Source organism: Eucalyptus grandis, chromosome 3 (assembly GCF_016545825.1).
Source record: "Eucalyptus grandis isolate ANBG69807.140 chromosome 3, ASM1654582v1, whole genome shotgun sequence".
Classification (NCBI taxonomy): Eukaryota; Viridiplantae; Streptophyta; class Magnoliopsida; order Myrtales; family Myrtaceae; genus Eucalyptus; species Eucalyptus grandis.
Genome location: NC_052614.1, coordinates 32,428,237 through 32,441,847, shown reverse-complemented (window position 1 = coordinate 32,441,847; position 13,611 = coordinate 32,428,237). Strand labels below are relative to the sequence as shown.

Sequence of the window (13,611 nt, the reverse complement as noted above, 5' to 3'; positions counted from 1 at the left end):
TTGAAAAAAATTGCATGAAATTGAAATACAATATTTGTTTATGCAATATCAAGAGCAATACATCAAACATTTTAAGTATGCGGCAATAGTATACTATAAAATTATTTAAGATTTGATATTAGGGACAATACGAATAGAGTCTGATGTCGTCCAGCTTGATCCACGTAACCAAGAAAGCAGACACAACAGAAAAGACAAGTGGAATGTCCCGTAATATTCATGGCCAATCCTGTTGGCTTGAAGAAAGAATCACAGCGGGAAGTGGCCAAAGGGTCAAAAGCACGTTACTTAGGAAGCATAGAAAGCACTCCCGCAAGCAATTCCTTCTTTTCGGGGCTTTGGGACACCACTTTGTATGACTCAATCAAGAGTCTGGGGAATAGTTTGGTGAAGTAAGCATCCAAACCATTAGGATCCGATCCGAGGATCGCCTGTCAGAATCATCAAAGCAATAAAAGATATGAGCCTTGTACGCATGCGGCAGTAAATATCTCCACTGTTCCAGAGAAAGAGAGAGAGCGAGAGAGTACCTTAACTTTTTCTGGAGCTTCCTTTAGGTGGCTAAACTTATTTCGCACAGCTCTCAGTAAGTCTCTGACACTGCTTTCGTCATAGGGCTTACGTCTGTGTTTACGTAGGTCGTCCATAACATCTATATCTATTTCCTTTATCCAATTCCCGTCAAAAACCAATTGCGCAATGTTCTCCAATTCTTTGAGAAGATCTGAATTGCCTTTCCCCGCTCCCGGTTCTACTGCATCGCTGATGTATCGAAGAAAGGTCAGTCTGTTGAACTCCAAAAAAATGGCTGCTGCAGCACCTCCAATGCCGTTGGCCTGCTAGTAATAAAAAGTAATTTACTATTGACCCAACATTTCAAAGAAATCAATCACACAAACAATACTAAGATGGACTGAGTTCTTGAGTTTAAAAGCATCACAAGTTTGGCAATCGTGCAATCTCCAAAGTAATTAAAATTGCATTAACTCAATGAAAGAGTAACCAAAATGTCTGACAACTTCCATGCACTTCACAATTCACGAGTCTGGAATGAAGGCAGTTGTTTGACTACAACAACAACCCAGGAATTATTTACTCCAAGTACCTTAAATTAGCAATCTAATCATCTAGTCCCTAGGATTCTTATTTCGTAGTGAGCATCATATGCTAAACCCTCGGAATCTTCATACAAAATCCTTTTCGGTGCATATATAGCAAATCTAATTCCGCGCTAGAAATGATTGCAATTTATTTGTTCGTGGCCGGGTAACAAACTTATAGCCCTAATTACTAGGCTTCCGACAATGATCATCTTTCATTAGAATATTACAATTGTCAAATGCATTTAGGCTATCGCATAATCAACCTTTTCTTCGGCTTCTATTGTCAATTGCCAAAAGAAATAAGTGGGATCTACACATTTTTTGCTCATCAAGTAGAGCCCACAGCAGGAAAGATATTTAAGCCATGTTGGAGGAGTTCTAGGGCACCTTTAATGCTCATGAGATTAAGTGATGCAGGAAAATGGAAATCGGTCAACTAAATGGTTGTAAAATCTATAAAATGGCAGAATAAAAATGGTAGTGATGCAAATTAACAATGACAATACACTCACCTCAATTTGGAATCTTGGCTTAGTAAACGTGAAATTGAATCATGAGCTTCCGGCATATCTATCACCGAGGGTAGGTCTGGATTGTTGGAAACAATGTTTTCACCAGACAGATGTCTTCCACGAGTGACGCAAAAGAACAAGACACAACCTAAACTAAGCAAATCCATTGCCTGCGTTTGGTGCCCACCATCACGAGACACTTCAGGTGCTTGATATCCTTTGGTTCCACAACCTGCAAGACAGACGACGAAGATCAATAAAAGAGCCCTCATCACTTGGACAAAATATAGATGGATATAATTGATTCACCCATCAACGAAGGGAGACCATGGCAAAGACTGTTAAATCTCCACAAACTTTACCACGACATAAGAAGCAATACAAAGCAACCTAACTTCCAACATAATAGTCTTCTTTAAAAGAAGAGATTGTTCTAACAAAGTAAAATTGCAGTTTTAAAATTTTTAGCCATGAATCCGAAGATGATTTACCACTGTATAGATTCAGATTATGCACGGATCAATATTGAGGAAAAGAAGATCAAGGGTCTGAACAAAGCTATCACGAGCACTTACTAGTGGCATGATATCCCAAGGAAGATCTACCATTAGGAAGGCATCTGCTCATGCCCATATCAGATAGCTAAGCACGCAATGGATTCCTAGTAATCAACACATTTGTAGGCTTTAAGTCCCGATGGATTATTCCCAAGCCATGCAATTGGCTGAGTCCTGATACCATATTCCTGTATCATAATATAGAGAAGACATCATGACTTCAATCAAGAATGTGTCTGGAACCAAATAGTATCCTGGCCACTCAGAGGCATCGGATACATATACAAAGCCCTATCCTTTTGGAAATTAAGGAGTTTCTCTAACACACTAAGACCTAGTAAGGATGCCAAAAGTACACCAGAGAAAAAATCTATTACAGGTTCTTTACGTAAACTCTACAATGAAAAACTTGATACAGAATTTAATCACCGTATCAATCACATCAACATTTACCAATTTGAGTGCATGAGGATTCTGTAGTATTCACGAATCAAAAAGAAAGAAGGTATACTGATTTTACCAAGATGGGAAAACCAATGGATTTATCACTACGCAATTGATAATACCTAATTGATTTCCATGAGAAGAAAACTAAAGTTTAGCCTTGATAGTGAGATTGAACTTATCCTATAACTCTAGAAAGGAAGCTGCCAGGTTCAAAACTCAGCCCACCATGTTGATTTCATTAGGTTCACCACAGTCAAGGCAGTGGCCTAACAATTCCCTGTATCATGCATCACTTTGAAGTTTTTGCAGGAGAGCTATTAAGTCCTACGATTGGCACCTGAATCCCACTTAAGCCAGCAAGGACATGAATGTAGTGATCTCTATGAAATGCTTATGAATCACATAAAACATATGTAAGCAAGCTCAATACAAATACAAATATATGACAGTTGATTCTAGGTGTGTGGCAATAAGCAAGGTACTGCAATTATCTCTCTAATCATACCCTTTTGGCACGTCAAAACATAAAAATTACCTTGTTGGTTTCAATAACGTAGGTGAAGGATGACCATCTGCCCACCACAAGTTAAAATCCTGCATCGTATCCCTAACAGAAGCCTTTATTGATGCTGGATCATCAGGCAACTGAGGGTTATTTGAAGAATCTGAATATGCTTGAATTAAATCATCTAAGGTGCAAGTACAAAGCTCAAGTGCAAGACACACAGAATACTGGTCTCTCTCAAATCCATAATACCGAACAATATTTTCATATAGGTCAGATTTCCTCAAAATTTTCATCTCATTGTCAGCAACATCACGATGAACCCGGACAAGGCGTTTCACTGCAGCAGGCCGTTCTTCATATTTGCCCTCAATGACAATGGTCCCATTACTTCCCTTACCAATTATTTTACCTGATAGGTCGATTTTACCAATTTTTGACTTCCTGATATTGTCAATGCTGCCTTCATTTCCTGAAAAGACATGTTCCACCTTTTTGTCAGAAACTCTATAATTGATTTTCTTCATGTGATCTCTTGACAATCTACCTACATATATACCGAAAAACAAAATCATGAGATTTAGTATGGGATGTGCTAAATACCTTAAGTGAGTTAATTAAGGGGCAATGTGGTGACAAAGTGAAACCCCCTCACGTGTGACTCAAGGACAAAACACATGGAAGTTAGTAGGCCCATAATGACCCAGTTCAATGAAGGCAAGGAGTAGTTGTTAGGATGAAAGACAACTTAATATGGGATGGGTTAAACCAAACAGTATGTCGAGTGAATTAAATCTAGGGAGTCACCCGTAAGGTAAACATAGATAAAATTTTGGTACATGAGATTGAAATTAAACTGATAATGTGGGTTTTTTGAGGTCTTACGAGTGCCGGGAGAAGAGTCTTCTTCGGGTTTCTTGGTTTTAGAAGAAAAAATAAGTTGTTAACTTTCACTTTTTTAATGACGGAACTGAAGTCCTCCTTGAATATGTCCTCTTGGTAAAAAACCCACGAGTCGGTGAATTCGCTGGTAACTCTGGGTCGGGATTAAAAATGTCGTCCGTAATTTGATGACAGCATTCAAAGGGACTGTTCCTGGTCAAGACGAAGTGGTTTCTCTTCCAGAATAGATACTCAATTGAATAGAGGTTAGGCATAGGGATGCCCTGGGTGAGCCCAAATTGCCATGCACAATACTGCAGAGAGTACATTTCTAATCCAGGCTTGAGGTTCCCCTTTCACCCACAACTTTAGAGGAAGGTCCACAGGAGTAAAAACAGAGAGCCGGAATTTCTGTGTTCTGTTGGCGAAGACAAAGTTGAAGACATTGAAAAAGTCAAGGACATGAAGAGGGCAGAAGTCAGCTGTGACAAGCACATGGTCATAGAAGCCAGCTCCAAAAGTACTGAAAAGAAGAAACACCTGCAGGAATGGTTTTGAGCCCGTAACTCTATAGTCTACACGCATTGGTCTCTAGAAAATAAGGTTCAGCTGTAATATTTCTGGAGCGAGGCATGGCATGCTTGACGTCTGAAAAAAAAGAAGGGAAAAACAACTTTGCCCATGCCTGAAGGACCCAGAAATGACCGAAGAAGACATCGAATTTGTCCCCATAGATGGACATAGCTGCGGGATTTAGGCCCCCGTAGATAACAGCTAGTATGAGAAGCCCTAAAGCGAAAAGCTTGCTCTCAGTAAGGTAGAAGGCCAGGTTTGCTAAATCCTTGGAAACTCTTAGCGACGGGTGAAAAAAAGACGTATTTGGACAGCCAAAACAACGAAAAGGAAGCATGCTCTTTCTGGGTAACTTCGCTTGAGTCCTTGTAAAAATGGCTCATAAAGGATTCGTAAGAGATATCCTTCATGCATTCGAAGTAGGTACATTTGGCTGAATCCACAGAAGCCGGATTTTCACCCCATGGGCTAAGCCAAGTGATAGCAAATAAGTTTAAAAGGGTGATCGGCATTGGCCAAGAACGGAACAAGAAGACTGGAAGCTGGTTAGGCCACCCAAAAGACCCAAATCAAGGTTCTAGTCAAAACAAGAAAATTGGAAAGCCCCATCAATTTGGGTGGATTTCCAGGCTGATTCCTATTGGGAACTTATCCTTTATCCTTAAATACCATTAGAAGAGCGAATGGTCAAAGGAAGGAAAAGCTCTGAATCGTTGGAAAGGGGTGGTCCACATAAATCCAATAATGTGTTTCCACTGGAAAGGAAGTTTCTCTTCCTAGTATCAAGGAAAGCAACCTTGGAGGGACAAAGGAATTCGAGGCTTGATAAAGCAAGGGCCTGGTGGCTAGTAGGGGTCACTTCTAGAGTCATTAAGCAAACAGAGGCGACAATTGCCGTTATCCTTATCTTCCCGGAGTTGGTCAAAGCGAGATTGAAATGCCGAATGTGAATATGTTGTAGATTGATTCTTGGGCCAATTTCAACTTCAACGAGCAGAAGAAGATCCAAATCCAGGAAAAGGTAAATGTCCTCGACAGGTTCGTGGTGAAGAAGAGAGGTAAAAATACAATCTCGGCTTGACGTAAAAAAGAGCAAATCCCGAATAGTGGCTCTATAGGCTGACAGGTGGCAGTTATGGCAGGCAAATCTCGCTTTATCGTGCTACGTGTCCAAATTAGACTGGAGAAGGTAAAGTGATTGTTGGGATAATGGAGTAGCTATACCAGCATTCTACCAGAGCTATGAAAGACTAAATAGCATCAATATCGACATGTGGTGCACGATATAATACGACACAATATGACATAATAAGTTAATATATCGTTTCTCAACAAGTAAAGAATTTTGATATTGAGACATGTTTTGTATTAAATGTATATTTATAAATATATATGATAAATTATCATTTATATAATTATTTTAATCAAATTAATTCGATTCAAATTTATAAGTAAATAATAAAAAAGATCTTAGAATAAATTTATATTAAAAATATTAATTCATCATTTATTCATATGATTCATTACTTTAATTGATTCGGTCCGCCTTTATATAGCCTTGTACACAATAAGTGTTATCTTCTAAGTCACAAACTTCAATTGCCTTTTAGATTCTTAGCTCTGTTGTCATGATCTTTAACAGCATGTTCTTATCCACAACCAGTCGTAATCTTCTCTAGCTTTCTCTTGGTTGGACTTTCTTCAGACGTAACTGCCTCAGTCTCCCTTTCATAGATGGAATAATTGACTGTCCGACGCCCATCTTGCAATGGGCACTCACTGATTCAACCTCATAACTTAATTTTTGTTGATGAATTAGCCCCAACATTTCTGCTAAACCTTAGATCATTTTTTTTGTGTCAACATATTCCCTTTTAAAGGAATTAAAAGATTTTTTTTTTAATTCTTTGAAATATATAGTAATGTCATGAGTTACTCTTTCACCTAGGAACTATCGATACTTTTCGAGGGTCTTCATGTCGTTTCGGACATTTCGACACTCTCGAATACTCTTCACTTGATCAACACGTGTTAAAAAATTTGACACCTAACCAGCTCTCCAGGACACTCTTCGACACATAACATGCAAGTTCAGAATTCTAACATGTGATTTCGACAGACTAGAACAATTTCAAAATTTTCAATAAATAGAAGGTTAAAATTTATATATGTAAATAAATAAAAAATAATAAACACTTATCAAATTTTTCTGCAATTTAATTCATAGATTATTTATTCGTACTGTCAATTCTTTATTATTTTAGTTAACATTTGTAATTTGTCCCATATTTATCGTTTTCTGTCCGAATCGCCACAAAATCCAATTTACTTTAAAAAACCAAAAATCTAACCTCTGGTTAAAAGTCTTTTATCGACAACCACTTTCGGCGAAACAAGAATAAATGGGGTTAATGATGTTTGTCGGTGCTTGTGGACTATATTCTTAAGGATCGTATGTGATTACTATGGCTAGAGGAGCAATGGCCCAAAAAAATTTGTAAAAAATTTAACCAGTTCCAACAACAACAGCATAGCTTGAAATAATTCCTTAACCGCCTATCCTTGTGGTCTGGCAGATTTCTAGCGATGACCTCTTTCAGTGTTCTACATTTCAAGTTTGAACTCATACTTAATCTTATAGAACAACTCACATAGGCATACCTTCGTATATGGGTTCGATGCCCTTGAAAAAAGAAAGTTTGGTTTTAGTTGGTTTGCTAGACTCCCCCTGTGACAAAACTTGTGTAAGCATGAATTTAATGCATCAAATAAGATTTCTACCATGTGTCAAATGTTTATAAAGATAGATGCTTAGATTCGAACAGATTGAACATGAAAAAAGACCAAACGAGTTTTGAGATCTCATTGACATTATTGATCAGACTATGTACTTGGAAGAGTAGCTCATCAAACAAGTCTAAATTACAAGAGAACGGTTTGGAGAATGGAATACCTTCTATAAGCCACTCCTCCCAATTTATTCACAGCACTTTGGATTTAGAATTAACTTGAACATAACAGAAGCAACACATAAAAACTTTAAGATACCAGTACAGCGGTCAGCGCTTTTCGCACCTCAACAAGGTTTAAGATGCCAATACACCGTTCAATGTTCTGGATTGAGTATGTAACAACACTTCCAGAAAGCACGATTATGCTAACTGGCACAAATAGAACTCTTTGGTTGTGTATCGCAAAAACATACTAAAAAAAGAAAACTAAATGCCCTTTTAAAGAAGAAAAAGAAGTGGAGTCCTTACATGTTTCTTCCCATTAAAGAAGTTGAAAGAAATATAAAGTCTTGAAGATTCAAATTTCATTTGACAAAATTATTCTGCATGTGTTAATGGGAGAAAATATCCTGTAAATCGTAATTCATCGTGACATGCATTTTTGTTATTATTAAGCAATTCATTCATGTTTGTAAAAATTCCAGACATGTCCAGTGGGAAAATCAATAGCGCTGGTTACCTCGGATGAGCTTTCCGCCTCAGTTATTGAACCGCTTCGCTCCTCGGAGAGAGACCAGTGATAATCCACACCATCAAAATCAACATGAATCTTCTGACAGCCATCAATTCTAAAGTCTTTCAGCATCTTCAGTTTTGATTCATCAGGAAGTCTCCCAAGACTTCAACAGTGTGAAATGTTTAATGATGCTAAAAAGATCAAATTATCCAGCTCATTCACCTGCTGCAGGTCGCAGTGAGATACTGTGAAAACTCGCAAGGATTTGAACTTCCCGAGGCCTGGAACTTCCGTTACTGCACAGTCAAAAAGCTCGAATTTTGACGGGAGCACCAAATACGAAAGATCTGGCATTGTCTGCGATTTGTAATGGCAAAGTGATAGAGTGAATAAACCCTGAGGAAGCGGTGGTAGCTTTTCTAAGTGAATGCAGCAAAGGGAGAGCTTCCTGAGCTTATAAAGGTAATGCAACCAACGGGTAGTAGTTGGATCTTTAACGCAGATAGCTGCAATATCTTCAGCTCTAACAATCTCTCAAGCTGCAAAGTGCATTCTTTCTCCTCAATTTTATCTTGAACTGGTAACACCGGATCCTGGGATCTTCACCCAAGAATAACTCCCCTAACTTAACCAGACTACTGATGTCTGGGATCCTGTCCATCAATTTAGAACTGAGAGATAGGCTTATTAAACTGGAAGGAAGTTCGGGCACTTCACAAAGCTGGTCACAATAAAGCAGATAAAGTGTTTGGAGATTGGGAAGTCCAGAAATGCTATCTGATAGACCATAAATCCGAGAGTATCTAAGTTTCAAGACCCTTAATGTGGAAAGCATCTTAATTTGTCTAAGAATTTTCCCCTCCAAACTCCAACATCCCGAAGCGTGAAGCTCTTCAAGCCTCTTCAATTTCCATATAGCGGGAGGCAGCTTTCTTACAAAAGTAGAATCAATTTTGAGCATTCTTAAAAGACTTGACTCATTGACGGTATCAAGTAATTCATCAATCCCAGTGCTTGATAGGTTTAGTTCACTCAACAAAGCCAAAGTCCCCATGGACGTTGGCAAGCTCAATATCAACCTACAATTACTTATTGACAAGTATTGCAGCACTCCTCTAACTCTTCAGACAGAGGAAATTTAGTTATTTCTGTACCATTCTGTGTGAGGACTTCTAGAGATTTTACATGGCTAATCGATACCATTCTGTGCGAGGACTTCTAGAGATTTTACATGGCTAATTGATTCGGTCAGCTGGATCAATGGACAATTGCGAGCACCGAATCCTTTAAGCTTTTGCAAATGACGGATGGAGGCAGGAATCTCTTGAATGACGGTTTCATCGATAAGAATATCTTCCAAGGATATGAGGGAACCCAGCTCAAGGGGCAACTTTGAGTTCAGTGCAAAACCTTAAATTCAGTGAAACCAAGCACTGCAGACTTTTTACCGATGGACCAATTTCATCCAACCACATGCATCTTTCAAGAATCAATCTCTCTAAACATGTGAAATGAGATAAGTATGGAGTTTTGATTCTATCATAAAGTAAAATAAGAAAAGAGTTAACTTTTCCTCAACAATTTGACAAATGAAATTAGAAATAATATACTTCTCTACCTGGATTTGAATCCAGCCATTCCATTTTTCATGGATCATGCTCCGGGAAAGACCTAGAATAACCAACTCCTCCAAATCCAAATTCTTACGATGAAGATTCCGAGGACAACCTTGCCAATAGAGCCATCTTAAAATTGACAGATGCCCCTTGAAATTTCCAATGAGGTCCGCCTGATCCAATCGAAGGAATCTTATGCTCGACGTCCCCACAAAATGTGCTGGTCCAAAACTGTGATGTGTCTGACTACCAAATTCGAGAAGAACTCCCTTAAGTATTTCCGTTCCCTGCACGTAGAATGTAGGACTTAGGTTACCAAGGGACTTCAAACTAAAGAAATCATTTTCTTAAGGATCAATTTATTTAAAAAAAATGAATTAAAAAAAATTCTTGAAAGTGCTTGCTTTCATCTCTCACAAAAACAAATGAACAATAAATATTTTTATTATTCATGAACATACATATAAATTGTTATCGATAATGAAAAAATTTCATTAACTAATTATTTCAAAAAATATAAATAATCATTTTTAGGAAAATATTTTTCAATTTTTTGTGGAACATACGCACCATAAGGTATTTTTCCTCTATGAAAAGAGGAACGTGAGTTGTAAGGCATACAATTGTAAGGTTAAAACAGTGATGAATTTGTATCTTACTTTTTCATTCTTCAAAGACATCCAAGGCTCTCTTGTGACTCCACAATCCCATCGCACTTTTCGGGTTCAAGATTTTCCTAGGTAGGGCAATATTCCTACCTAGGTCTCAAAGTTCATCGTGCATCCATAGCTTACCATTCTCAATCTTAACAATAGACAAGTGCCCTTTAATATCGATCCACGGTCTGCCCACGTGTAGCATGCAACACTTTCTTCTCCAGTTAAGAAACAAGCAATGTCCAAATCTCTCTCTTTGCTTATCAAGTAATTCATCAGTGATTGCCTTCAATTTCTGTTGAATTCGTGGCCCAGGTACTTTTTCCAATTCGCCTACTTTTTGCAACTGGTTTAATGTCTGCTCCCACTTGCCCTTGGTTTGAGAATATAGATACAACCCAACAACTCACTTGTCAAAGGATGTCAGTCAACAGTTGATACTATTTCTTTGGACAGAGTATCAAATCATTTATAACAGGCCTCTCCTGAAGGCATGGGTGTGGAAAAGTTTAAGGGCATCACTTTTTTGTATGCCCCCGACCTCGTGAATTCAGAACCCTTCAAACTCAGCTAAAGCTTGTACTTTTTTTGTGGTAATTATGATCCTGCTTCCAGAGCCTAACCAATCACGATTTATTAGAATTTGTTCAAGTCGAAAGCGTGCTCCAACGTCATTGTAACAATGAGAAATTTCATGCGGTCGAATTGGTCTTTAAGAATCAAGCGATGTTCGTGTAGTAGGAATACATGACATAAGGGGCACTGAGAAGACTATAATTGCAAAGCTCATCTGCACAAGAATGTTTCATCTCTTTGATAGTTGGAGCTTTCTGGAAAGCGTTAGAGAATATGAAGAAAGACAAGTAGGTTTAAAAAATTTTTGCGAGGTCAATTGTTTTCTGACCTTCTAGGTGAAACACATGGACAAATTGACAAATTTTGCGAGGTCAATTGTCTTTGAGAAGCTCGGTCCTCTCTTCAAAAGAACTAATTTGTCCATGTGTTTTACCTAATTGACCTCGCAAAATTTTTAAACCTATTTATCTTTTTTCATATTCTCTAACGCTTTCCAGTAATGCTCCAACCATCAAAGAGATGAAACATTCTTGTGCAAATGAGATTTGCAATTGTGGTCTTCTCGATGCCCCTTATGCCATGTATTCCTACTACACGAACATCGCTTGATTCTTAAAGACCAATTCGACCGCATGAAATTTCTCATTGTTCTTAATGACGTTGGAGCACGCTTTCGACTTAAACAAATTCTAATAAATCGTGATTGGTTAGGCTTTGGAAGCAGGATCATAATTACCACAAAAAAAGTACAAGCTTTAGCTGAGTTTGAAGGGTTCCGAATTCACGAGGTCGGGGTCATGCAAAAAAGTGATGCCTTTAAACTTTTCCACACCCATGCCTTCAAGAGAGGCCTGTTATAAATGACTTTGATACTCTGTCCAAAGAAATAGTATCAACTGTTGACTGGCATCTTTCGACAATTGAGGTTGTTGGGTCGTATCTATATTCTCAAACCAAGGGCAAGTGAGAGCAGACATTAAACCAATTGCAAAAAGTAGGCGAATTGAAAAAAGTACCTGGCCACGAATTCAACGGAAATTGAAGGTAATCATTGATGCATTACCTAGGAAGCAAAGACAGATATTTCTGGACATTGCTTGTTTCTTCATTCTTCATTAGAGAGGACGAAAGTATTGCATGCTACCTGTGGTCTGACTGTGCTGACTGTGGTTCTGCAAGCGGATCGGTAAAAGCTGCTCGTGGACTTGTCAACCAGGTATCTCTGTTCAACGCCCTCAACACATTTGCGACAAGTTCATCGATGAGCGAAGCGACAAGTTGATCGATGAGTGAAGCATCTGTGCCAGTGCCAAGGCTGTATCATGCATGCACATGGGCTTTAGTCACACGCACAAAGATTAATGTAAGTCCAACAATTTCTGAACTCTGAAGCAGTTAGCAAGAAAAAGTCCACGCTTTCCTTTAAAAAACTATCATACATCGATCAGCTTTAGACAAACAGGCCATGCAATTAGCGGCACGTGTTTTTGCTAAATCAATACAGACAAAGCACGGTATAATGAGATGCAAAGGTTGTCAGTTGCATCCACAGAAATTAAGCAAATCGGTATCACTCTACACTGGCATTTTCTTGCAAGAGTTAGATTTCCTGTGGATGCAGATTCCAAGAGGAAGAACATTCTCCTGGACCATATTGACATAAAATCAAAACTATAACCGCTGCCTCCCATTTAATGCAGTGATCCAACATGGAAAAACTGAGTTATGAGATACGTGTAACACTAGAACGCTGAAATTTGTCAACAAAACCGAAACACTAAGTAATGTGGCAAGCGGGGAGTAAGAATGTAGACAAGCGGATCATATTCAGTACCAGATCAGAGTGAGTTACATCAGGTATTGATACACCTAGCAGCATTAGTCTAATTAGATTAACTTAAATTGAAGTGAGCGCTACCTTGGGATTTGGATGCTAGGTTACTCTCAATCGAACTTACTCAATTACACTCACCGATTACTCGACCACTCTGAGATGGATCCCAAATGGATGAGAGCTTCCTTCCATTACTGGAGGGTCTTTAGGTCTTTATGCCCGGCGACAGCCTTTCTGTAATCGGGGGATCCTTCTTTCACGACAGATAGTTCTCTGACAGGATCGGAATGGCGATCTTGGAATGCCTGATCGCTTGGGTAAGCGACGGCCCTTTCTCCTCTCTCACGGTGGTGAGTTCCCCATCATCCCTCAACACGCTGATCTCCGCGTGGAGGAGGCTACGGTGGAGATGATCCACAAAGCCACTGGGAGTATCCCGTCAACTGAAGCTCAAAAACACATCGAAACTCTCTTCTCTTGTTTCGGAGGAACCTTCTCCACAGTTGAGAGAATCCTGGATGTCCATCTTCTTTCAAAACGAAATCAGTTTTCGTCCCTCTTCCCACTCTATTTCAAAGATCCATCTCCCAGTTTCATACCCACGGGAGTAGGCGTACGAAGCGGCGAGGAGAAGGAGGAGAAGGGGGGAGCAAGCTAGGGTTTTGGAAACTCGTCAAGGAAAGGAAGGAATCGGGAGAGACGATGAAAATCCGCCATCGAAATCAGAGATTGAAGTGGGGAGCAGTTCCTGTCCGTTTGCTGTAGCTGGTTGGGGGATTTTGAGAACCGCTCGGAGAAAGTCGGCGAGAATGCGAGGAAAAGGAGGGAGGGAGGGAGGGAGGAGGGAGACGAGAGGCGCTTCTTCTTTGGCTCTCCCACCCA

At 39.2% G+C, this 13,611-nt stretch overlaps 1 protein-coding gene across 6 annotated transcripts; it reads right to left on the bottom strand.

Moving 5' to 3' along the window:
* Positions 1–13,611, bottom strand: LOC104437228 (serine/threonine-protein kinase/endoribonuclease IRE1b). 6 transcript variants are annotated; one of them, XM_039309029.1, is made up of 10 exons: positions 10,323–10,370; positions 9,666–9,950; positions 8,270–9,583; positions 8,051–8,143; positions 7,241–7,307; positions 3,155–3,671; positions 2,191–2,360; positions 1,616–1,847; positions 531–836; positions 1–431 (listed from the first exon to the last, which is right to left on the bottom strand). In XM_039309029.1, exons 3-7 carry the CDS (start codon positions 8,399–8,401, stop codon positions 2,258–2,260), a joined length of 912 nt encoding a protein of 303 aa, XP_039164963.1. In that variant the 5' UTR covers positions 8,402–9,583; positions 9,666–9,950; positions 10,323–10,370; the 3' UTR covers positions 1–431; positions 531–836; positions 1,616–1,847; positions 2,191–2,257. The 6 variants fall into 6 exon arrangements, with proteins under 6 accessions (XP_039164963.1, XP_039164965.1, XP_039164962.1 ...); XM_039309031.1 differs by having other exon boundaries at positions 8,270–9,545; XM_039309028.1 differs by lacking the exon at positions 10,323–10,370 and adding an exon at positions 12,868–13,611 and having other exon boundaries at positions 8,270–9,950.